The 24,317-nt window shown below is 54.1% G+C and overlaps 1 protein-coding gene across 3 annotated transcripts; it reads left to right on the top strand.

Annotated features, from left to right (window-relative positions):
* The first annotated feature begins 115 nt into the window (after positions 1-115).
* Positions 116-20,515, top strand: ZSWIM9 (zinc finger SWIM-type containing 9). Of its 3 annotated transcripts, none has more exons than XM_034986894.1 (4): positions 116-228; positions 1,303-1,575; positions 8,357-8,669; positions 17,969-20,515. In XM_034986894.1, the coding sequence occupies exons 2-4, from the start codon at positions 1,313-1,315 to the stop codon at positions 20,147-20,149; spliced, it is 2,757 nt and encodes a 918-aa protein (XP_034842785.1). In that variant the 5' UTR covers positions 116-228; positions 1,303-1,312; the 3' UTR covers positions 20,150-20,515. The 3 variants fall into 3 exon arrangements, with proteins under 3 accessions (XP_034842785.1, XP_034842786.1, XP_034842784.1); XM_034986895.1 differs by having other exon boundaries at positions 116-224; XM_034986893.1 differs by lacking the exon at positions 116-228 and adding an exon at positions 538-662.
* The last annotated feature ends 3,802 nt before the right edge of the window (positions 20,516-24,317 follow it).

The raw sequence follows: 24,317 nt of genomic DNA on the forward strand, positions 1-24,317 counted from the left end.
AGGGCACTGTGGGAAACGGTCCGCGCCTTCCCTCGCTCTGGGTGGGCGGGTGTAGCTGCGGGTCTGAGAAGTGACTGGCGGGGAGAGAGGGAGATTCGGTGGAAGCCGCTGCGCGAGGCACGGCGGGAAGAGAGGCGGGAGGCCGCGCGGGGCATCCCGGGAGCAAGGGCCGGGCCTGGCCTCGGCGCGGAGCATTGTGGGAGGTGGACGCCGCTCCGGGGCGGGTAGGTGAGTGGGGAGGGGCGGGAAGGGTGCACATCTGGGGGAGGGGAGAGGCACAGCTGGGTGGGACAGCGGAGATGGGAGGGCCCGCAGCAGGAGGGGCTGGGAGGGCTTGGGGAGGCGGAAGCGGGTTGGGAGGGGCTGCACGGGGGCGGGGGGGAGGCGCAGCTGGACGTGGGGGAGCATCTGGGGTGATGAAGCCCATCTGAGGACGAGGGGCCATGTCTAGAACCAGAATGCACATCTGGGGAGTACAATAGCTGCAAATGGGAGGAGGGAGCTACAGCTGGACTGGGGGGCGCGTCTGGGCAGGAGGTGGGCACAGACAAGTATTGGTGACACTTCTGAGAATTGGCCACAAGTGAATGAGGCACACACTTGTGGGCGAAAAGTACATATTGGATGTGAGAAGGACATCTGGATATGGGAGCCTCTCGGAGGTAGGGGCTACAGCTGGATGTGACGACCCATGGGGTCACATCTGGGGCAACAGCTTTATATCGGAGACACATCCAGGGAGGAGGGAGCCACAGGTGCGTGAAGAATATGACTGGGGCTGAGGGGTCCATGACTGGATGCGGGAGCACATCTGGACATAGAACATCTTTAGAAGAGGGCAAAAATGGATGTGAGTTACAGCCAAGTGTAGACACGTAGAAGGGGGGTTTCATATGAATGGGGGCATTAGAGGTTATGGCCAAGTATAGGAGATATATCCGGAGGGGGGAGGAGGTCTTAGCTGGAAGTTGGGAATACATTGGAGGTGTCCACCACTGAACTTAAGGGTTATATTTTGGGAGAGGGACCCCAACTGTACCTAGGGACACATCTACAGAGGGGGCCAGAGCTGAAATCAGGGATCAGGATGACAGGCTCCAGCTGTCCCAGGAATAATGCAGAAATGGGAGAAAGCCAAAGATGGAGTGTAGATTCATATCTAGATATTAACGGGGGTTCATCCCGCCCTGGGCCCCACCTAGAAAGAGGCACCAGGACCAAAGAGGCAGGCGGAAAATGGAGGAAGTGGGATACCCCTGGTGGGGATGGGTCTGATATCCACATGACCTCCCTTCCACTCAGGCGCCCCAGGATGGAGTCCCCACCCAGCACGGCGGGGCAGGAGGAGCAGGAGCTGCGGGAGCGTGCCTTCTTCTCATGGGCCGAGTTCAGCCGCTTCTTCGACGCGTGGTGCCAGCAGCGGCTGGCGCTCTTCTTCGTCAAGAGCTCCATGCACCTGGCGCGCTGCCGCTGGGCCAGCGCGCCCCCGCTCTACACGCTCATCGACGTGCTCAAGTACAGCTACGTGCGGCTCGTGTGCAAGGACGTGCGCGCGCCCAGCCGGCCCACCGTGGGGTGCGTGAGCTGAGCCGTGCCCTGCTGGGGGGTGCTGGGGGGGAGGGGGAGGAGTAGGCAGAGAGCCCCCCACCAAGAGATGGGGAGGGAGAGATGCCTACCAAAATAGCTAAGTACACCTTGCAGAGAAGCCAAGACAGTCCCAGAGAAAGGCAGACAGCCAGTGAGCTGGAAGTACAAAGGCATGCACAGTGAGTGACAGGGCAGGCTCCAATTACAGACTTTAATAGGGACTTAGAGGCAGAGAGTGAGATGGACACATTGGAGAAAGCCAAAAAAAAAAAAAAAAAAGACAATATTCCAGAAACATGGAGACATGGAGCCAGAGACTCCAGCCAGAACCAGAAAAATGGGTGAGAGCCAGGTTTGGGACACCTACAAAGAGGTCAGAGACAGAGCTGCAGAGTAAACCACAGGACAAAGAGAGAAAGACCCATCTGTTGATTCAGTAAATACAGGGCCAGGTCCCACATGGGGGCTAAAGATACTTCATTGGGGTGAGAAGGTGTTGAGCAGGATAGACAAATCCCCTGCCCTCCTGGCATGTTCAGACTGAACAGGAAGGCTGACATTATATGAACAAGCTCACAAATAAGCTCCCTATAAGTGTAACACTACAAGGGGCAAATGAAAAATCCATGAGAGAGCTAGGAGATACACTCAGCTGGCCAAGGAAGTTTTAATCGCACCCCCCCCCCCCCACTCTTAAACCAGAGCCCTCTCCATAAAATGTTCGGTTTCCGGCTTTTCTTGAAACATGGGAAGAGGCTGAGCCCACGTTCTTGTGTGGCAGACGGCCACTGCAGTTAGATGGGGCATTGGCGCTCAGGTTTGCCCCAGACCCCACCGCTCCCTGTTACCTCACACTTAGCCCTGCCACTTCCGTGTTTCGCCTGCCTGGTCTCTATAGGTGCTCATGAGTTTCAGACCCTTGGTTGGAGAGCCATGGGCAAGAACGGGGCGCTTAAAATCAGGCTCTGCCTTCAGGCCACTTGAGACTGGCCCCAGCACTTCCGGGGTGGGTGTCTTTGGGCAACAGAAATCACATCTCTGAGTGGGGTTTCTCCTCTCTGAAATGGGGTTCTCGCAGAGCTGTTGGAAGGTTACCGTGAGACCAAGCACAGGGAGGCACTTCCCCGGTGCCTGGAACGTGGGGCGGCTGGGTAAATGACAGCTGTTCTGCAAGTCAAGAGCACAAACTCGGGAGCCGCCAGGCTTGCCTCAAGCCCCAGGCCTGCTGGGATTAGCCAGGGACACTGAGCAAGTGACATCACCTTTCTGGGTCTCAGTTTCCTGACTTGGAAAATGGAGGAAGTGATGGTAATGACCGATCCCAGGTTTTGTGAGGATTAAATGAGCTGATACATGCAAATCGCCCTTCGAACAGAGATTCTCGCCGTAGTCACTGAAACATTTATTGAGAGATTACTGTTCTTGGTAGTTTACTCCCTGCTTATCTAGAAACAGAGACTCAGAGGTCAGGAAGCAGAACAGGATCAAACACACACATCATCACAGAGAAATCTAGAACGTTTGAGCTTGTGAGTGGCTTAGGCCCAATCTGGACTCTCTCTTTGTTAACAAAACCCAATTCGAAGTAACAAACACTTATTGAGCACCTACTGTGTGCATGCTCTTTGCTGGGCATTTGGAGCCTGCTGCTCTTGAGCAGCTGAGAACCTAATAGAGGAGAAAAAGACCAAAAAAAAAAAAAAATTGGAAATCAGGGCTCACAATTGTGAGAGAGAAGAAGTTAGAGAGTGGGAGGGAGGAGGAAAAAGAGGAGTGGTCAGCTCAGCTCCACCTGAGAGCTTACAGGGTGCTTCTGGAAGGCTTCCTGGAAGAGGTGACCAGTAAATGGAAACTTGAAGGATTCTCTTTGTTTATACATTTATATATGTATGTATTTGACTTAAACACATGGCACTTGCTATGTGCAGGCACTGTCCCCAGTGCTCTGCAATTATCAGAGGGAGACAGGAGGGGCTGAGAGCAGGGGCAGCTCTGGGGTAGGATGATCCCTCCCGGGGCCTTGTCGGGGACAGACTGGAGGAGAGAGACGGGAGGCCAGCCAGGAGGCTGGGGCCAAGGGGCCTGAGAACACACCTCAGAGCTTTCTCCCTGGCCACTCCAGCCCCCTTCCCCAGACGTTGCCCTGCAACCTCCCCCAAATCCCCATCCCGCCTCTTCCCCCTCCGGCTCCAGCCCTCTGCTCTGCACAACCCCCAGCCTCTCTCAGCGCTTCCCTCTCTAGAATACACACACCAGCCTTTGAAAACACAAAGAGCTTGAGAACCTGAAAGATCAAGAAAAAATGGGTACATGGAGAGCAAAACAGCTCAAAGTGATGGTACTTTTAGAAGAAGAAAAATGGGGGAAATAGCAGGCTCGTTTTTATTAAGTGCTTACTGTGCACCAGCCCCTTGTCTAACTATTTTGCATAACATAATCCTCTTCTGTACTCTCGATGAACCTACGAGGTGGTATTCTTATTAGCCCTAATTGCTACATGAGAAAATGAGCACAGAGAGGTAAAAGGAATTTCCCAAGATAACCCAGCTGCCAAGAGGGGGAAACCAGGATGAGGACCCACACAGTTTGACCACAAAGCCCATGTTTTTGGTCCCCTCTCTCTTCCCTCCCCTACCCCTCGTCTTTATTTCAATCATAGATTATTGATATGAGAGTCAAATGTGGTCCTAGGTGCCATGCTGTTTGTCCATCCAAGAGCTTTGTTTCAAGCACCTGCTATGTGCAAGGGTGAATGTGTTTTTAGATCACGGGAGTTTCAGTGGAAGAGCACCCCATTCAGTGAAGAGCATGCATTACAGATGGGCATCCATCAGATCCTCACCCCAATGTGTGATGAAATCTGCCTGGGGATGGTCAGAGAAGGCTTCCTGGAGGAGGTGACGCTGCTTCTGAGTTGTGAAGGAGGAATAGGAGCTAACTAGAGGAAAAGAAGGGAGAAGGATGTTTCATGAAGAAGGAAAGAACTGAGTAGGGTTGCTGGCAGTGGGAATGGGGAAACGTGGATGGTCTGATGAGTTTTAAGGCATGATAGGCAGGCCTGGGTGCTGAGTGGCCTGATGTAATGGGCGCAGTGCCTGGGTGCCTGGGGTTCCTACAACGAGATTCTGTCATTCCTCATCATCTATTTACCGAGCGCCTCCCAGGGGCCAGGGGCTGTTCTTAGTGCTGGGACCATAGCAGTAGGCAAAACAGATTCCTGCCCACATGGAGTTCACATGTAGAGGTGGGTGGCATTCTTCTCCCCAGCTGGGTGTAGAGAAATGCAAAAATAGTGTGCTGAGGCCACAGTAGACAGTTATGTGAGGTACAGGGACCCCAGGGGATGTGCTATTCTCTGGCAAGATGCACAGCTTCCCAGAGGTGTGGCCTCCCCTGAGTGGGGGCTTGTTCTAAAGGCTGAACCAAAAGAGTCAGCCAAAAGAGGCCAGGCCAGAGAGTTTCACAAGAGCCCGCGAGTTAGCCAGGGGAAACGTGTCAGGTAGAGCCCTGTGAACGGGCCACGGTTTTGGTAAATCAAAAATGGCTGCATGTCGGAAATGTCTTTTGGTTCCACCTAACACCTCTAGGGTGGCTCCACATTTGTATTTTATTTATAATGATTTGGAGACTTAGACTTTTTCTAATTTCGTGTTATTTTTGTTGCTTTAAATAAGGCAAAAAGTCTCAAGCTTTTTATGTAGATTTAAAAAATCTAGCAGGCTCCTGGTTTTCCTTTACCTCCTGCATGGAGCAGAAAAGGGACGTGTCAAGGATCCCCTTCTGGTTTAACAAAGACAGTTCTTAAGTATTTATACTGGAGAGTGTCGGGGTAGGTTCTGGGGAGGCTCACCCTTCTCTGGGGCCATTTGGAAACAATTTAGGAGCATTTTAGGGCATGCTACTCATTTACCGCCTGTGAGTCACCCTTCTTAATTACTTGCCAAGCCCTGGACAATCTATGTTACAAGGGCTGACAAGCTGTGAGGACCTTGGGCCAAATCCACCCTGCAGCTGTGTTTTGGTTTTTTGTTTGTTTGTTTTAAGATTTTATTTTATTTATTTGACAGAGAGAGACACAGCGAGAGAGGGAACACAAGCAGGGGCGAGTGGGAGAGGGAGAAGCAGGCTTCCCGCAGAGCAGGGAGCCCGATGCGATGCGGGGCTCTATCCCAGGACCCTGGGATCATGACCTGAGCTGAAGGCAGACGCTTAACGACTGAGCCACCCAGGCGCCCCTGCAGCTGTGTTTTGTAAATAAAGTTTTATTGGAACACAGCCAAGCCCATGCATTGACATAGCATCTATGGCTGTTTTCACAGTATAGCAACAGAGTCTGTTTACCGTCTGTCCTTTTGCAGAAAAAGAGTGCCAATCCCTGCTCTATGAACATAAGCCTCCTACGCAAAATGCCAATATCATTCCTCATGGAGAAACACGGAACCTCCTTTCAGAAAGCAGATGTCAATAATAAGTATTATTATCATGGAAATGCACCCTGATTCCCCTCTTCCCCCCCCCCCCCGCCCCCGCATTCTCTTTCATTTTTTACAATGCTGGTTGTAGCTCCCTGATCGATTTCAGCTAATGGGTGGGCCATGCCCTGCAGCTTCAGGGCCTCTGTCCTAGACAGGCTCTTGCTCACACACAGACAGATAAAAGAGTTGGGTGTCATCAAAGCGTTGTTTGTAAAAAGGGAGGAGAGGAGACAACATGCAGTTGGCAGAGGGGGCACCTGGCTGGCTCAGTCGGTTGAGCATGCGACTTTTGATCTCGGGGTTGTGAGTTCGAGCTCCACCTTGGCTATAGAGATGACTTAAATAAAATCTTAAAAAAAGAAAAAAAACCACCATACAGTTGGCAGAGTTGCAAGTGGCATATTAGGCAGCAAAAGGAATGAACCAATGCTGAAAAGCTGATGAGTGAGAAAGCAAGTTGCAAGAGTATATAGAGAGAGTGGGGTTAGTTTCCCATTGCTATTATAACAAAGTATCACAAATGTGGTGGCTTAAAACAATGCAAATGGGTGATCTTAGAGCTCTGAGGGTCATCAGTCCAGCACCAGTCTCACGGGGCTAAAATCGAGGTGTCTGCAAGGCTGGTTCCTTCTGGAGGCTCTAAGGGAGAATCTTCGAGAGGCGCCGGCATTCCTGGCTTGTAGCCTCTCCTAGGCTTGCTGCCCCTCCAGCAGAGAAGCATCTTTCTCTCTCTCTCTCTCTCTCTCTGACTTTGACTTGCCTCTCTGGCTTCTTGCTTCTGTCTTCCCCTTATAAGGACTCTTGGGGGTACACTGAGCCCACCTGGATAATCCAGGATCATCTCCTCATCTCAAGACCCTTAATTTAATCATATCTGCAAAGTCCCTTTTGCAGTGCACGGCAATGTTTGCACAGCTCCAGCAACTAGGACGTGAACATCCTTGAGGGGCTCTTCTGCCTACCATACGCTAGAAAGAAAAAGTTTCCTAAGTAAACTTTTTAAAAGCGTAACACACATGAAGAAAAGCACACGCATCATAATGTATGCAACTCAGTGAATTTCCCCCAAACAAAATGCCCATGTAACCAATACCCAGAACAAGGGAATACACGTGCCCAGTGCCAACCTCCCCATAGTGTTAACCACTCAAGGGTAACCACTCCCCGGTCTCCTAACAGCAGAGGCCACCTTTGCCTCTTATGGAACTTGCGATAAACCCGACACGCGGTGGCTTGTCATCTTTCACACAGCGGATCTGCGAGATCCGACCACGTTGCTGGCAGCAGTAATGGCTTGTCCATTCTTACTGTTGGTCAGGGTCGTATTTGAGGATATAGCCTTACTTATTTTCCTGCCCTCCTGGTGGATGTCGGGTTGTTTCAAATACCTGGCTGATATGAACAGGGCTGCTGTGAACATTCTAGTACAATCTTTGGGTGCCCATCTTCAGGCATTTGTCTTGAGTGGAAATACTGGGTCACGGGGAGACACGTGATCCGCATTAACAGATACTGTCACACGGTGACAAGTGACAAGTAAACTCCGATCGACGAGAAGTTAAGTGTGGCGCTTTCTCCACATCCTGGTCTGTGCTTTTATTTGGTCATTCTGGCGGTGGGTAGTGGCATTTCCTGGGGCTTTTCATTCGTATTCGCTAGATGACTGATGAGTTTGAGCACCTTTCTGTGTATACGAGCTTTTAAAACCTGGGAACCTACCTTCCACTGTTTATGGGTACCCAAAAACACACAGGAAAGGCTAGATACCCAATTTGGGAAGTGGCTACTTTGGGGGACCGAGGAGGACTTTGGGGGGACAGAGTCCCCAGAGGCCCTCAACTTGCCATGCTGGTCTTGCCAAATGTGAAGTGGATACAGGAGTCTCTGAAGTGTTTTATTTCTTACAGTTGTTTGAGGTAAATAAAATATCCCTTCGCTTTTGATAGAGACGGGGCGGTAGGCACAGAGGGGCAGCCAACACGGGGGCTGGCTACGTTGCAGACACAGTTAAGTGCTGTCCATACATCCACTCTTTCAATCCTCACAACAACCCCAGGAGAAAGGTCTGGTGCCGATGATCTCCCTTTCAACATAGGAGGAAACTGAGGCACAGAGGCTTGAAGGGACTTGCCCGAGGTCACGCAGCTGACAGATTCGGAAGGCCCTCTCTCTTCTCGATGCTTGCAACAGCCCTTAATTTTAGAGGAAATAATAATTAAAAAGGAAGAGAGAGAGAGAGCAGGAGGACGAGGGCAGAGGGTGATGTGACGGCGGCGGTGGTCGTTCTCCCGCAGGCCCCCCCAGCCCGGCTGCCCGGCCTTCATCATCGTCAAGCTGAGCCCGCTGCGGGACCGCCTCGTGGTGACGGAGTGCCAGCTGACCCACTCGCACCCGGCCTGCCCGCTCGAGTTCGCCTACTACTTCCGCCCGGGCCACCTGCTGGCCAACGCCTGCCTGCCGGTGCGCACCACCAACAAGATCTCCAAGCAGTTCGTGGCGCCGGCCGACGTGCACCGCCTGCTCTCCTACTGCAAGGGCCGCGACCACGGCGTCCTGGACGCCCTGCACGTGCTCGAGGGGCTCTTCCGCACCGACCCCGAGGCCAAGGTGGGGTCTCGGGAGAGGCAGGCGGGGGCGGGGGAGAGCCCCGCCCGAGCCTCACGGGTCATTCATTCATTCATTCATTCATCCGCCCACTCATCCATTCGCTCCTTTCATCCTTCCCCCTCCCCCCCATTCGGTCATTCACTAAGTGCCCACTGCGGCCTGGAGGGGGCCGCAGCCTGCCAGACACCCGTGGTCCCCGCCCGCAGGGACCCCTTGGGGGTGCTGCACGCCCGGTAGGGTAGCCCCTGGCCACACGTGACTGTTGAGCACTCGCAATGTGGCCAGTAGGACCGAGGAACCGAATTTTAAATTTTATTTCACCTTAACTCCTTGAAATTTAAAGAGCCACTCCTGGCTATTGGCTACCTTGCAGAGGAAGCTGCTAGAATCACCTTGCAGTTGTAGTGGGGGACACCAACAAGAGACAGACACACGCAACTGTGATAAAATGTCAGGAGGGTTGGGGCGAGGAAGAAGAGGTGACAGAAAGTGCCATGTAGAAAAACCGAACCACACACATAGAAAATGCGCAGATGAGAAGTGCATAGTTGGAGGAATGTCCACCAAGTGAAAACAGCCCTTCCCCACCACTCAGATCAAGACTCAGAAGAGAGGGTCACCTTTGTCACCTAAGGAGATGGAGTGAGGAGTAGGGCCAAGGAGAAGAGGGTGAGGACATGGAGAGGGGCAGTTAGTTGTAAGGGTGCTATTTTAATTTATTTTTTTTTTAAAGATGTTACTTATTTATGTGAGAGAGCACAAACCGGGGGGGAGAGGCGGAGGGAGAGGGAGAGGGAGACGCAGGTTTCCTGCTGAGCGGGGGACCCAATGCGAGACTCCATCCCAGGACCCTGGGATCATGACCTGAGCCGGAGGCAGATGCTCAATCGACTGAGCCACCCAGGTGCCCCTGTAAGGGTACAATTTTAATCTGAGTGGTCAGGGAAGATCTCGCTAAGGAAATGCTGGTGAAGCAGAGGAGGCAGAATGGAGGCAGGAGACCCCCATTCTATCTTTAGAGGGACAGGAGTTCCAGGCAGAAGGAATAGCCAGTGCAAAGGTTCAGAGGCTGGAGCACTCCCACTGTTCCTCCAAGAGGAATCTTTCTGCTGCTTTCATCCAACTTCAGAGCTGGGGTGGATGTGCAGGGAGGAAGTGGAGGGAGGGGAGAAACTAGGTTCTCCCCCTGGCTGTGCTTTTCTCTTACGTATGGGAGAATCCCAACCCCGGGTAGTGGTGCAGTGTGAACCCACTCTCCAGAATCAGGTCCAGAGCACTCCCCCCACCTCCATCTCATGCTCAGGAACCAGCCGTGATTCAAGCCACCAACACAAACCCAGCCCTCTATCCACATATCATATCGATCATTTTAGTTCACGTTATCAAGCACTGACTAGGTGCCAAGCACTACCCTAAGTGCTTGGCGTGTTATAATTCATTTAAATCGCACCAAAGCGTGTTGAGGAAGGAGGCCACCATTCTCCCTTCCATTTTATAGACAAGGAAACTGAAGCACAGAGAGGTCAAGGAATTGGCCCGGGGTCACACAGCTACTTAATGATGGAGCTGGACTTCAGACCTACACAGTCTGGATCCAGGGCCGTGCTCTTCACTGCTCGGCTATTCCCCAGTTTAGAAATGAGGCTCGGGCCCCTTCCCATCAGGGCTAGCCTCCGGAGAGCTGAGGGTCCCAACCAAGTCAGTTTACTGCTCTGTAAAACGGGGCTACACATGCCACTGGTCTTCGCTGAGCTATTCAGTTCTCCACTGTCCACCGTCAAATAAATAAGCCTTGGCTGTCTTCCCCGCAGACACCTATGTAGGGCTGCCCCCGTGAGAAGCCGCTCATCGACAAACAAAAGCCTTCAAGGTCAAGGGATTGTCCTTTTAACTTCCAGTTTGGAGGCTGCCATAGAATCCAGGCTAAACCAAGGTTGCCTCCTGGGTCCGTCTTTGGGTCCACCTTAATCCTTTTAAAGGAAACAAGGAAGGAGTTCCTGAACCAAGAGAGAGACCAGTGAAAGGATTATTCCTTTTTTTTTTTTTTAAGATTTTATTTATTTATTTGACAGAGAGAGACACAGCGAGAGAGGGAACACAAGCAGGGGGAGTGGGAGAGGGAGAAGCAGGCTTCCCACTGAGCAGGGAGCCCGATGCGGGGCTCGATCCCAGGACCCCGGGATCAGGACCTGAGCCGAAGGCAGACGCTTAACGACTGAGCCACCCAGGCGCCCCTCCTTTTTTTTTTCAACATTTAAATATTGACTTTTTGAATACGTAACACGTTCACATGCTTCTAAATCCAAAAGGTACGAAGTTTCAAAAGGTGAAAAGTCCCCTTGTCACCTCCTGTCCCTCAGGTCCCCTCCTCAGAGGCCACCAGAGTATCTGTTCTTCATACATCTTTCTATTCTATGGCTCTGGGCTACCGGGGGGAACTTTCTATGATGATAGAAATGACCTGTGTCCCCTGGACTCATGTGGCTCTCAAGCATCCACAATGTGGCCAATATGATGGAGGAACTGGATTTTTAATTTAATTAATCGCAATTTAAACAGCCACTGGCTTCACACTGAACAGCCCCACCCCATAGGTATACAGGGAAATTTGTCTTTCATTTTCATTTTATTTCCACTTGCCCCCCTCCTCCAGCATATTAGACATACTTTTTTTTTTGCATTTTGCCTTAGATGTTGGGGCTGGCCACGTGTCAGCATCTTTCGTTTCTTCCTCTGGGGCTGGTCATCTTTAACTTCTTGCCTGCGGGGGTAAGGGCCAGGCTGCCAGCTTCTGGGAGCCACATGGGGGAAGAGCGCTGGGGACCTGGCTTTGGGGCAGCAAGATGCATGGACACCCTGTCCCTCATCAGATGGACCCGTTGTCCCCAAGGCCAGCAGCCCTTCCTTTTTTTTTTTTAAGATTTTTATTTATTTATTTGAGAGAGAGAGAACATGCCCATGAGCATCGGGGAGGGGCAGAGGGAGAAGCAAGCTCTCCGCTGAGCGGGGAGCCCAATGCGGGACTCGATCCCAGGACCCTGGGATCATGACCTGAGCCAAACGCAGACGCTTAACCGACTGAGCTACCCAGGCTCCCCGGCCAGTGGCCCTTTCTATTCTACCCTTTTCACAGAATAAACCTCCAGCCACCTGGGAGTGAGAGGAAACTTGACCTTAGAGGTCTACCTGCTTCTTAAACAGCCATCGACTTGTCTATTTTAACCTCCCCGCACTGCCTAGTGCTGCCAATTCCTTTTGAAGATGCTACTATCCGTCCTCAGCATTTTGCAGTTGCTGGCTCAGGAATGATGGGGTTCAGGGTTTGGCTTTTGTTTTGCAGGGGGTGGGGGGTGGGGAGTGGCCATCTTGTCCAAATGCTTGCCGGCTTCCCAAATTTGGTTCCTGTTGTCTCCTTTCCTATTGCTCCTGTCTTTAAAAAAAAAAAAAAAAAAAAAGTCCTTTTCTATGGAAACCTCTACTTGAGGTTCAGGGAAGATAAAGTTAGAGTCTGGCCAACCTGTCACCTTTACATGGCAGTTTCGGGTGGCTCTTTTCAGTCATGAGATATATTGAACGAGTTCTGTATTATTACTATGTTAGGATAATAATTCTTTATCTGGTCCCAAGACGAGGCTAAGCAACAACCAGATATTATGCTCTCTGCTTCCCAGCAGTCTCATGTAGGAGGGATGACTTTGTTTTTTGGTTTGGTTTGGGTTTTTTGGTTTTTGGGCGTTCTTTTGTAGTTGCTGCTTTGTTTTTGTTTGTTTCTGTTTTGGAGGGGTTACTTTGAAAAGCTGAATGCCTGGGACCCCCTGAGTGTCGGTGACCCACTTGGTCCTGGGAGGGGGTCCAACAAGACTAGTGTACCCAAAGGCCACTGCCACAGTTTGTGGGCAAGACTGAGTAGCTGCTTCAACGAGGGAGGTGTTAAGACCTTTTATAATCTGCCCCGAGGCTGCGATGATGTGCTGCGGTGTTAGTTACATCTCCATCGCCTCGTTTGTGGCAGGCTCTAGGGTAATCGGCAAGCTTTCTGGGCAGAGATGGAGCTTGCACAGAGATGTTGGACCTTCTGTCATGGGTGTGCTTCGCCTTCTGAGAAGGAGGACCGTTGATCTGAATGTGCCACTTTTATGAATAGTGAAAGGTAAACTGGTACAGTCACAGTGGAGGCAACTGGGCAATGTCTATCAAAATGAGCACTTGGGCCCCTCTCCCACTGCTGGGAATTTATGCTTCACAGGTGCGGGTGACTTAGAAGGTTAATCACCTATTTTCTGGGTCCTAGTGTAACAGCTAGAAACTGGTTTTATTTATCTTGTGAGGTGCCAAGAGCTTTCTCTACATTCCAGCTGTGCCGTTTACTGGCCGTGGGACATCCAACAAGGTGCGACAAGTTACTTCTCCAAGCCTTAGTTTGTTCGTCTGTAGAACGGGGATAAGAATAGGTACTACTTCATAGGGTTGTTGTGGGAGGATTAAGTGTGTGTATGTGCGTGTCTGTGTGAAAACAGTTAAGTAGGAAGCCCTGTATGGGTAGCTATTTAGGTATTATTTTTATTCCCTCAAGTTTTTCTTCGGGCCAGTCTGGAGAATAGTACCGTTCCGATCACATGGAAACAGGGGTGTGGATGGAGAGCGTTTCGTGGCGTGGTTTCTGATGTTCACATTTGTGGAATCCACCATCTGTGGTTGACACATCCCAGTGTCACCGATTTGTGTGTCTGAGGTGACACCTGCCCTCAGGTGAGCCCTCATATCTGCCAGCCACCTGCCTTTGAATCAGGCCTGTGGGATCACTTTTGTGAAGGCCAAGGGGGTACAGCGGTCAGGAGCACAGACTCCAGGCCCAAGTGGCCGTGGGTTCAAATTCCAGCCCTGCCACTTACTACCTGCGAGTGTACGCCTCTCAGCTGAAGGTTGTGCGACTGGACTGTTCCTGGAGCCTCAGCCAGTCCAACAGGGCAGGACTCAGGCCTGCCTCCGTCCCTCTTCTCTCTTCAAGGTCACACACAGCGGCCCCCAAGAGGCTCTCAGTCAACGCTGCTTAATGAACTAATGGCTGGGCAAGAAAAGCTTCCGTGCCCTCTTTAGAAAGAAAACCGCAGGTCAGAAATCGAAATTATCCCTTAAAGAATGGAAGTCGGCTTCTAACTCATCAGGGGCTTGCCTGCTCTGGAAAAGTCTCGAGCCACATACATTTTGCTGTATTTCCTTTTCCTACTCCTGACTCCCCAGAAGAAACAGACGCGAACTCAAGACTATAGAAACGTGTCACTCTTTTTGTTATACTTAGGACTACTTTTATCTTGGCGGTAATTTCTCCACTAGTGCTGTCTAAAGGAACTTTCTGTGATGGTGCCAATGTCCTGTATATGCAGCATTCAGGAGAGGAGTCTCTAGCCCCGTGTGAAATAGGACTAGTGCGACCAATGAACTGAATTTTTCTAGGTTGTCAAATATTAATTAATTTAAATGTAAAGACGGGATGCCTGGGTGGTTCAGTTGGTTAACCGTCTGCCTTCTGCTCAGGTTGTGATCCCAGGGTCCTGGGATCGAGCCCGCATCGGGCTCCCTGCTCAGCGGGGAGCCCGCCTCTCCCTCTGCCCCTCCCCCTGCTTGTGCGTGCACGCTCTCTCTCCGACAAATAAATAAAATCTTTTTTAAAAATTTAAACGTAAATAGCTACATGGGGCTAAGGCGACCAGCTTGGACAGAGCAGTTCTAGATTGAGACATTAGCAGAGATAAATTAAAGTAATCGTAGGTGTAAAAATTCATGATGGTTGGAAAAAAATCATAGTGGGATAGTAACTAATCCAGTGGTAGGTTTTCTAGGCTTTTTCATAAAATATAGTGAATTCTAATACGAGTTAAGATGCTGAATATAGAATTTCTGGGGCGGGAAAGCAATTTACTTGTTTTTTTGGAACTCTACTAGTCCTTTCTTTTTTTTTAATTAGAGGATTTTTTTTTCTTTCCCCTTGAAAGCTGAGAATGATGCAGTGCTTTTTTTTTTTTCCTTAAGATTTATGGATTCATTTTAAAGAGAAAGAGCATGAGAGAGTGCAAGCAGGGGAAAGGGCAAAGGGAGAGGGAGAATCTCCATCAGACTCCCCACTAAGCGGGGAGACTTACTCGCGGCTCAATCTCACAACCCCGAGATCATGACCTGAGCCAAAATCAAGAGTCGGACGCTTAGCCGACTGAGCCACCCAGGTGCTCTGATGCAGTGCTTTTCAACCATCTGGTAGGATGAGGTTGGATGATGGCAGAATGGTTTGTGGCGAGATCCGTGCTTACATGATTCAGATCCTGGTTGTGCAGCTGCGGGCCAGCCCTGACAGGGACCAGCAGAAGGAGTCCAATCGCCACCTGCCTGCCCCATTCAGTGGTTTTCATGCATGATGATGCCAGAGAGGCTGAGGTCAAGGAGGATGAGAGGGACAGAAGATGAGGTCCACGAGCCTGATGGCCCAGCCCACAGCGTGGTGGGAAATCTGGGTGGTCCTTGAAGTGGGATGCGAAGTCCCAGGAGAGGAAAGGTTTTCAGCCAGGGGAGGGGGTGATCTGATCAGAAGTTTTGAAAATGAAATGGAGATGGGGCTGGTTGGGGGGCAGTGGGAATCAAGTGTGGCTCTGGGCTGCCAATCTCCAGGGACACTGGAGACGTCCAATGGGCCATGTTCCTGCCGAGGCAGTTCAGTAGATGGATCTAGAGCCTGGAGATACAGAACTGGGAGTTATCAGCTGAGAGATGAGGAAGGCCGTGTGACCAGATGAGATCACCTTGGCAGAGCCTAGAGACAGGAAAGAGGAGAAGAGAAGCCAGGACGGGCTCTGCGGCTCAGCAACATTTAGAAGTGGAGCAGAGGTGGAAGAGGACAAGCAAAGGATACCACATGGGAGATGCCTGGGAGGAAGGAAGACAGCCAGGAGTTTCCAGGGTGACAGAAGCCAAGAGAGATCAAAAAGGGGGCAGGCTCCCTGTACTCAGTGCTGCTGAGAGATAAGTAAGACAGAAATAATAGCGGGATTAGATACGCACCAAGCTTTGGACACAAATGATCTCATTTTAGCCTCTCCATGGCCGTGGTCGATAGACATTACCTCAATTTTGCAGCCAAGGAAAGTGAGACTCAGGCCAGGGTCCCCACAGCTAGTAAGAGACAAAGTGAAGATTCAAAATTAGACTCTTCCCTGGACTCCAGAGACATGGCGAGGGGATATTGCCGCACACTGATGAATGCATTCATTCAGGATGTATCGAGCCGTGACTGTGGGTGCCATTCCAAACATTGGGAATGCAAAACACAACATCCTTAACCTTGTGGCGCTTCCATCTTAGGAAGGGCAAACAGACGATAAGCAAATCAGCAAATAAAGAGGTGACATGCTCCAGGGTGGTCAAGTGCCATGGCCAACAGTGGCTAGAGAGAGCTGGGGTATTTGCTTAGAAGCGATGGTCAGGGCGGACCTTTATGAGGACATGATCTTTGAGCAGGGGTGATAATGGTAGTAATGATGAACGCTTTGAGAGCACTTACTATTGGTTGAACATTAATATATTTGTGCCAGGCAGCCAGGAGTTTCCAGGGTGACAGAAGCCAAGAGGGATCAAAAAGGGGGCATTAAGGGCGCCTGGGTGGCTCAGTTGGTTAAGCGACTGCCTTCGGCTCAGGTCATGATTCTGGAGTCCCGGGATCGAGAACCGCATCGGGCTCCCTGCTCGGCAGGGAGTCTGCTTCTCCCTCTGACCCTCCCCCCTCTCATGCTCTCTCTCTCTCTCATTCTCTCTCTCTCAAATAAATAAATAAAATCTTAAAAAAAAAAAAAGGGAGGGGGGAGCATTAAAATGCTTTAATGCATTTCGTCCTTCCAGTCACAGAGATACTCTCTCTTCATTTTACAGATGGGGTGGAGGTCAGGGAAGTCGCCGAAGCCACACGGCCAGGGTCTCAGCCCAGGCAGTCTGGCTTTAGACCCTAAGCTGGACCTGACCTTCCGAGCATGAAGGAATGAATTTTCAGTTCCCGGAAGGGGAAACTGGGGGAACAAGGAGGTTGAGGAGGAAACTGAGGCTCAGAGAGGTGAAGTCACAAGGTTCGAGAGCGGTGGGGACGGGACTCAAACCTAGACGATCTGGCCTCAAAGTCCTTAGTGCTAGACCAGTGACTCTCAAACTGGAGTGCGCGTGGGAATCCCCGCAGGGCTTGTCAGAGCGCCGACTGTGGGGCCCTCAGCGTTTCTGACTCGGCAGGTCTGGCAAGGCCTAAGAACATGCATTTCTGTCAAGGTCCCAGCAGGTGATGCTGCCGCTCAAGGCCTACACTTTGCGACTTTCGCTCTAGACCGCCTGTCCGCGCATGAAGGAATGAATACCCAGTTCCCAGTAGGTACAGCGAGGCTCAGAGAGGCTGTCCCGTGCGCAGAAATCACACAGCTCTTAGACGGCGGTGCCGGACCTCACACGCGGGCGATCCGCCTCCGGAGGTCGCGTTTTTGTTTTTGTTTTTTTTTTTTTTAAAGATTTTATTTATTCATTTATTTGAGAGAGTGAGAGAGAGAGCACATGAGAGGGGGGAAGGTCAGAGGGAGCAGCAGACTCCCTGCCGAGCAGGGAGCCCGATGCGGGACTCGATCCCGGGACTCCAGGATCATGACCTGAACTGAAGGCAGTCGCTCAACCAACTGAGCCACCCAGGCGCCCAAGATTTTTTTTTTTTTTAAGATTTTATTTATTTGCGAGAGAGAGAATGAGAGACAGAGAGCGCGAGAGGGAGGAGGGTCAGAGGGAGAAGCAGGCTCCCCGCTGAGCAGGGAGCCCGATGCGGGACTCGATCCCGGGACTCCAGGATCATGACCTGAGCCGAAGGCAGTCGCTTAACCAACTGAGCCACCCAGGCGCCCCTTTTTTATTTATTTATTTGAGAGAGAGAGAATGAGAGAGAGAGAGAGAGCACATGAGAGGGAGGAGGGTCAGAGGGAGAAGCAGGCTCCCCGCCGAGCAGGGAGCCCGATGCGGGACTCGATCCCGGGACCCCAGGATCATGACCCGAGCCGAAGGCAGTCGCTCAACCAACTGAGCCACCCAGGCGCCCCGGAGGTCGCGTTTTTAACCATTCCCCGGCACTGCCTCCTGCCGGTCGGCAGAACCGGGGCGCGCAGGCATGAACGGATTCCCACTGCCCCCCGTGGGGGTGGGGGGACCCGGGACCCGGGAGCCGCCGGGCGACCCCCGGCGTCCCCTGACCTCTTTCCCTGCCTCCCCCTCCCGCTCCCCCCCCCCGCCCGCAGGTGAAGCTGGTGTTCGTGGAGGACCAGGCGGTGGTGGAGACGGTGTTCTTCCTGACGTCGCGCACGCGGGCGCTGCTGCGGCGCTTCCCGCGCATGCTCCTGGTGGACCGGCTGCCGGGGCTGCAGGGCGCGCTGGACCTGCTGGTCGTGCTGTGCGTGGACGGCGCGGGCCGCGCGCGCCAGGCCGCCTGCTGCGTGGCGCGCCCGGGCACGCCGAGCCTGCTGCGCTTCGCGCTGGCCTCGCTGCTGCAGAGCGCGCCCGACGTCAAGGGCCGCGTGCGCTGCCTGACGGCCGGGCCCGAGGTGGCGGCGCAGCTGCCCGCCGTGCGCCAGCTGCTGCCGGGCGCGCGCGTGCAGATCTGCCGCGCGCAGGGCCTCGAGACGCTCTTCAGCAAGGCGCAGGAGCTGGGCGGCGCCGGCCGCGAGGACCCGGGCCTGTGGCCGCGCCTGTGCCGCCTGGCCGGCGCGGCGTCGCCCGCCGCCTACGCCGAGGCGCTGGCCGAGCTGCGCGCGCACGGCCCGGCCGCCTTCGTGGACTACTTCGAGCGCAGCTGGGCCCCGCGCCGCGACATGTGGGTGCGCTTCCGAGCCTTCGAGGCGGCCCGGGACCTGGACGCGTGCGCCCTGGTGCGCGGCCACCGCCGGCGCCTGCTGCGCCGCCTGAGCCCCTCGCGCAGCGTGGCGCAGTGCCTCCGCGACCTGGTGGCCATGCAGTGGGCCGACGCGGCCGGGGAGGCGGCGCCCGACGGCCCGGACGCTGGGGGGCCGGGGCCGGAGGGCGAGCCGGGGAGGGGAGCCCCCGTGGAGGAGAGGGTGAAGGGCCTGGAGAGCGGGGACTGGGGAGGGGCCCCGAAAGAAGGCAGTATTTGGAGAGGCGCCCCGTTGGAGAAGGAGTGGCCCCGAGGTTTGGAGGCCAGAGACCGGCGAGGGGCTCAGTTAGAAAGTGAGATGGGGAGAGGCTTGCAGATCCAAGACTGGAGAGAGGTCCAGTTGGAGAACCAGAAAGCGAGAGGGCTAGAAGAGAGCGTTTGGAGAGGGTCCCAGCTGGAGAACGAGCCGTGGAGAGGACCAGAGATCAGAGACTGGAGGGGGGCCCTGTTGGAGGGTGAGAAAGATAAGGGACCGGAAGGTTATGTCCGGAGAGGCGCCCGGCTGGAGGACCACGGGCTGAGAGGATTGGAAGGGTATACCTGGAGGACGGCCCAGCTGGAGGATCGAAGGATCAGGGTGCTGGAGACCACAGACCGGAAGGGGGCCCCGTTGGATTGTGAGAGGGCCAGGAGTGTTGAAGGGAGCCCCTGGAGGGGGGCCCAGCTGCATGATGAGAGGGCACGTGGGCTGAAACCCAGAGAGTGGAAGGGGCCTCAGGTGGAAGCTGAGAAGGGAAGGGGGTTGGAGGTCAGGAACTGGAGGGGGCGCCATTTGGAGAAGCCCAGGGAGTTGGTCCCTGAGAATGGAGACCAAAGGGGACCCCAGTGGGGAGATGAGAGGCAGAGAGGGCCAGAGATTGGAGAAGAGAGAGGAGTGAGTTTGGGGGTCAAAAGAAGAAGGGACCTGGAGGATGTAGTTCTGGTCCAGCTGGGGGACACAAGGATGACAGGCCTGGAGAATGGAGAGGGAGCCCCATCTGTAGGCCCCAAGAGCAGGGGAGGACAAGGGATGGAGTGTGGGGGCACAGGAGGGAGGTGTCTAGGGCTGGGGAACGGGGTCATGTGTGGCACCCCGGTGGCGACGGTGTTTGAGGGTGATCTAGAATGGGCAGGGACAAGGAGAGTCTACTTGGCCACTGGGGAGAGCCTGCAGGAAGGGGGTGAAGAAGAAGGTCCAAGGGAACCAAAGAGGCCTTGCTGCCCCTCGGCAGAGGAAGAGGTGGACTGGGAGCCCCTGGCCAAGTTCCGGGCAGCCTGCGGGCCAGAGCTGGCAGACTTGGTGGCCGAAGAGCTGGCCTTTGCCAGGCAGCACGGTACCCGGGGTTTCCACTGGACTGGAGCTGGGTTTGCCCTTAAGGATGGCACCTCGGACTTCTTCCTGGACAGGGCTCTGACCCGCTGCAGCTGCTCCATCCACGCCGCCCGGCGTCTGCCCTGCCGACACCTCTTTGCAGCACGCCTCCTCACCGGGGCAGCCTTATTCCACATGGACCTGCTCAGGGATTGCTGGGGGAGAGCCCCAGAGCCCTGACCCTTCAGGTCCCTGCCTGCCACCCTCCGCTGCGAGGTTGGGAGGGCATTCTTCGATCCCAAAGATAATAGGGCTGAGGCCAAGGAGGCCACCCCAGTCCCTCTGGCTACCTCCTGTGTCATCCAGGGACCTCACCTTGGCCGTTTACCTCTCTGGGTGTGAGGGGGGCGGCTGACAATGGTCTCCGAGGTCCTGGAGCCACAGTGTGGAAGATGGTGGTGGCCAGGATGGCTTCTGAGGGCTTCCCTCAGGAGAGGAAATGTGTGATGAGACGGGGGCAGAAGGAAGGAGGCTACAAAGCTGGGGGAGGGGAAGACACCAGGACATGGGGAGAGCCCAGGCAGGAACAGATGGTCACTCCAGAGAGTGCAGGGGTGAAGGAGAAAAGCAAGGGGGACTGTAGGAGGACAAGTGGGGGGTGGGGGGAGGAGAGAAACTAGCAGGGAGATAAGCAGAGGAGAGAGGACAAGAGGAGAGGCAGAAATGGGGAAAAGCAGAGGGAGGCAGGGGAGAAGGAGGCCAGGGTGGAGGACAGAGGAAAAAAAAAACACACACACACACGGAAAGGAAAGGTATGGGAGATGGGGAGAGAAGGAACAAGAGGGGAGTGATTTGAGAGTCTCGAAAGCCCAGAGGCTTGGATCCCCTTGACCTTCTGGTTGGTCATTCCCAGAAGAGACTGAATGAGAGGGGGGGTCTGGGGGGATGGGCTGGAGGCTCTCCAGTGGAAGAGGGGAACAGTCTGGACTATTGTGCTTCAGGACTGGAATAAAACAGTATTATTTTGGTTTCTGCACTGAGTTCCTGGCTTTTCGGGGAGAGAGGGGAGGCCTAGACTTGGAGAGAACCTGAGGCGCTCCAACATTTCTTCTTCCATTCTATCAATAAGACCTCCTGGGGCCAGATGGAGTGGAGGGGCCAAAAGAATCCATCTCCCCCCAACAGCCCTCTTCCTCCCTCATCTGGACCAGTATCCCAGCGTGGCAAATGAGTAGTCTGGGCCAATCTCAGCCACTGTACCAGTGAATGGTTTAAGAACGGGCGTGTGACCCAATCCTGGCCAATGGGTCTGCTCAGGGTGGGGGGCTTCTAAACATGCTCTCAATCCTAAGAAGCCCCAGAATGGGATGGTCAGGCCCAGACCTGCTTGCGAGCATCTTGATAGAGCGTGAGAATGAAGCCAGTGCTGAGGGTGGCAGAGCTAAGAGATGCCCTCTATGATCACCCCGAACACCCTGGGAGGTGGGCATGGCACCCGTTTCCTAGCTATGGAAATTAAGTCGGAGAGATTCAGTGACTTGCCAAAGGACACACAACAGGGGGTCCTCCCCAACTCAAACCTCCACCCCTGCACTTTTCCTCCCTCCCTCCCTCCCTCCCTCTCTCAAGACAGATTGAGAGCGCGCATGGCAGGGGGCTGCACAGGGAGAGGGAGAGGGAGAATCTTAAGCAGGCTCCACACCCAGCATGGAGCCCTACACAGGACTTGATCTCACGACCCTGAGATCATACCCTGAGCTGAAATCAAGAGTTGGGCACTTAACCGACTGAGCCACCCAGGCGCCCCATATATGTCCCTGCATTTCCAACGGCTCTCATTAGGCAGCGAGTAGGGATGGAGTCGTGCAGGGCTGGCTCCCCATTCTGCTCTATCACAGCACTTGCTGAGGCTTCCCCTCTCTGAACCTTAGTGTCTTCATGTGGAAAATGGGGATAATACTAACTCACCAAGGCTGGCTGGAAAATTGAAAATAATGTGCTTATACTGTCTAGTACGTGCCAAGCACATCGGTAACTGGTTGTTATTATGTATCAGCCTTCCTGCTTTCTTTGAGAGACTGAAAGTGTGCGTTAACGTTTGGTGACGCTCCATGGGGAGGGGCTCCCCATTTATTTGTTAGCCCGGATCAACATCATGACAGGTATCAGCCAGGCTACCGGGAATGCGCCACGCACATTGGGGCGACCGGAAGCGCTTCTGCCCCGAGATCCCCCGGTGAATGGAGGCTCCCGTGAACCGCAGTGCACCTGGCCGGAAGGGTGAAGATCGCAGCACTAAGTGGGGTGGGGGCAGCGATAGGGAGGTGGCGAAGTCTGGGGAGACACCGAAAGGCACCAGGGGAGCCGGCGGTCTCGACCGTCCGTGGTTGAACACGGACTCCCTTGCTGCGTCTCCCCCTCCTCGGCTAATGGTCTCGCCCGATCCCCGTTCCCGTGGGCCACCCCGGGACATACCAAGTTTCCAGCACAGGGGTGGGAGGAGTGGGCCTGGGTAGGGCAGGGACGTTTCGCCGGGCGGGACCACTGATCCGGGGGTAAGTGCTGGGGGGAGGAGGGGGCGCGGGATAAAGGGATCCAAACAGTTGGAAGAGGAGAGGCCTTCAGGAGACACTAGTTTGAAAGGTGGGGCGGGGCTTGGAAGACCGCTGCGGAGAAAAGAAGGCGGGGCCTCTGGATGGATGGGCGGTTCACCGGGTGGGGACGCGGGAGGTAGGGGTGGGCGGGCTCACTGTGTGTCCGGGTGAGGGGGATGGAACTGGTTGGGAGAGACCCTTGCTTGTGTGGGGAGATTGGGGCAGTGCTTGCGGGTGACCTCTGCGTGTACGAGTAGGGAGGGTCCGGGTGAGTGTGTGCGTCGGGAACAGGTTTGAACTGTGCCTGGAAGCAGGAGTTGGATTCTGAGGCTCTGAGGGCATATCCGATGTGGAGGAACAACACGTGCTAGTGCTGCTTGGCGGAAGAGTTAAGGGCCTCCTTACAGAAGGAGAGGCTGCCGCTGGAATGTAAGGACCACAGGCACAAACATCGAGAATGATGCTGGAGAGTGTGCGGGGGCATCTCAAGGGGGACTGACGCTGTCCCAGGGTGCTGGGGAGCCATGGGATGGCCCTGATTAGGAGAGGGGGCAAGATCAGCCCTGAGTGAAGAAAGCCTTCTGGGGCCGTGTGGGGGATGGACTAGAGTGGGGAGACCGGAGGCGAGGAGGCCTGAGAGGAGTCTGGGGTGAGATGCAGAGGGAGAGGAGAGCTGAGCTGCGGCAGGGGCTGTGGGGACACAGGGGAGGATACAAGGCAGAAAGAAAACGCAAGAGAGATGGGGCTGAGGGATGGGGTTTGGAGATGACAGGTGGGGGAGGGATGGTGAGGAGAAGGAGGAGGGAGGAGAATCTCCCTGGGGATCTGGTCCGGTACTGGGTGAACCGTGAGGACTGACCATGGATGAGGACCCCCGGAGGAGGAGCGGGTTTGCAGGAAGACTCCGAGATCAGCATACATGTTATGCGTGTGAAGGACCAGGGGGTCCTCCAGGAGGTTCTGGAGGGAGATCCTGGTGCTGTCAGCTGTGATTGGTCCTTGGTACTTGCTGGTGGTTGAGCTAGCTGGAGAGCGGGAACTCAAATGAGGAAGGCACCTGCTTAGTTCCAGAGGCCATTCTGCGAAGGGCTTCGAAGGCCAGGTTAAGGAGCTCGGTTTTCTCCTGGGGGAGCTGGGGAGCCATGGGAGGAATGTGAGCAGGAAAGGGGGAGGGACGGCACTGGAGGATGGAGAGACTCCTCTAGGGCCATGTGGGAGATGCACTGGAGGCAGGACACTGGAGGTGTCCAGGAGGAGGCTGGGCAAGGACATGCATGAGGTGGGTTCAGTGCTGTGGGGATGGAGAGAACAGTGCGTAGTTTGTGGTGGAGGCTATGGGAGTGTCTGTCACCACTCCCCCACCCGGAAAGGGCTTGGAAAGAGATGGCCTGCCCTGACGCCTAGGGCAGGGGACACCTGGAAGAACCTCCAACCGCAGCTCTCAAGGCAGACCATCTAGGTTCAGATCCCAGCTCTCCACTCATGCCTTGTGACGTTGGCCAAGTTACTTAACCATTCTGTGCCTCATATTTGTCCTCTATCAGATGGGGTAATAATCCCGCTTCCTGCAGCAGGTTGCGCTGAGGGATAAATGGGCTCTTATATGAGAAGCACTTAGAACAGCACCTGAAACTGTACCCCAGCTACCTAGTACTTAACATCACCAGCTCGCCTTGGGATGGTGCTGTCACACTGTGTTCCAGTTTTTTAGGTACTGACCGCTCCATTACCTGCACCAGTCTTTAGAAGGACTGGCCCAGGGCGCCTGGGTGGCTCAGTTGGTTAAGCGACTGCCTTCGGCTCAGGTCATGATC

The sequence above is a fragment of the Mirounga leonina genome, unplaced genomic scaffold (assembly GCF_011800145.1).
Source record: "Mirounga leonina isolate KUSES-001 unplaced genomic scaffold, KU_Mleo_1.0 Mir_376, whole genome shotgun sequence".
NCBI classification, from domain to species: Eukaryota; Metazoa; Chordata; class Mammalia; order Carnivora; family Phocidae; genus Mirounga; species Mirounga leonina.

Excerpts from the sequence above, each read along its gene's own strand:
- ZSWIM9 (XM_034986893.1), top strand. Across the intron at positions 1,576-8,356 it reads CCCAGCCGGCCCACCGTGGG|GCCCCCCCAGCCCGGCTGCC; the intron begins GTGCGTGAGCTG and ends GTTCTCCCGCAG. Across the intron at positions 8,670-17,968 it reads GCACCGACCCCGAGGCCAAG|GTGAAGCTGGTGTTCGTGGA; the intron begins GTGGGGTCTCGG and ends CCCCGCCCGCAG.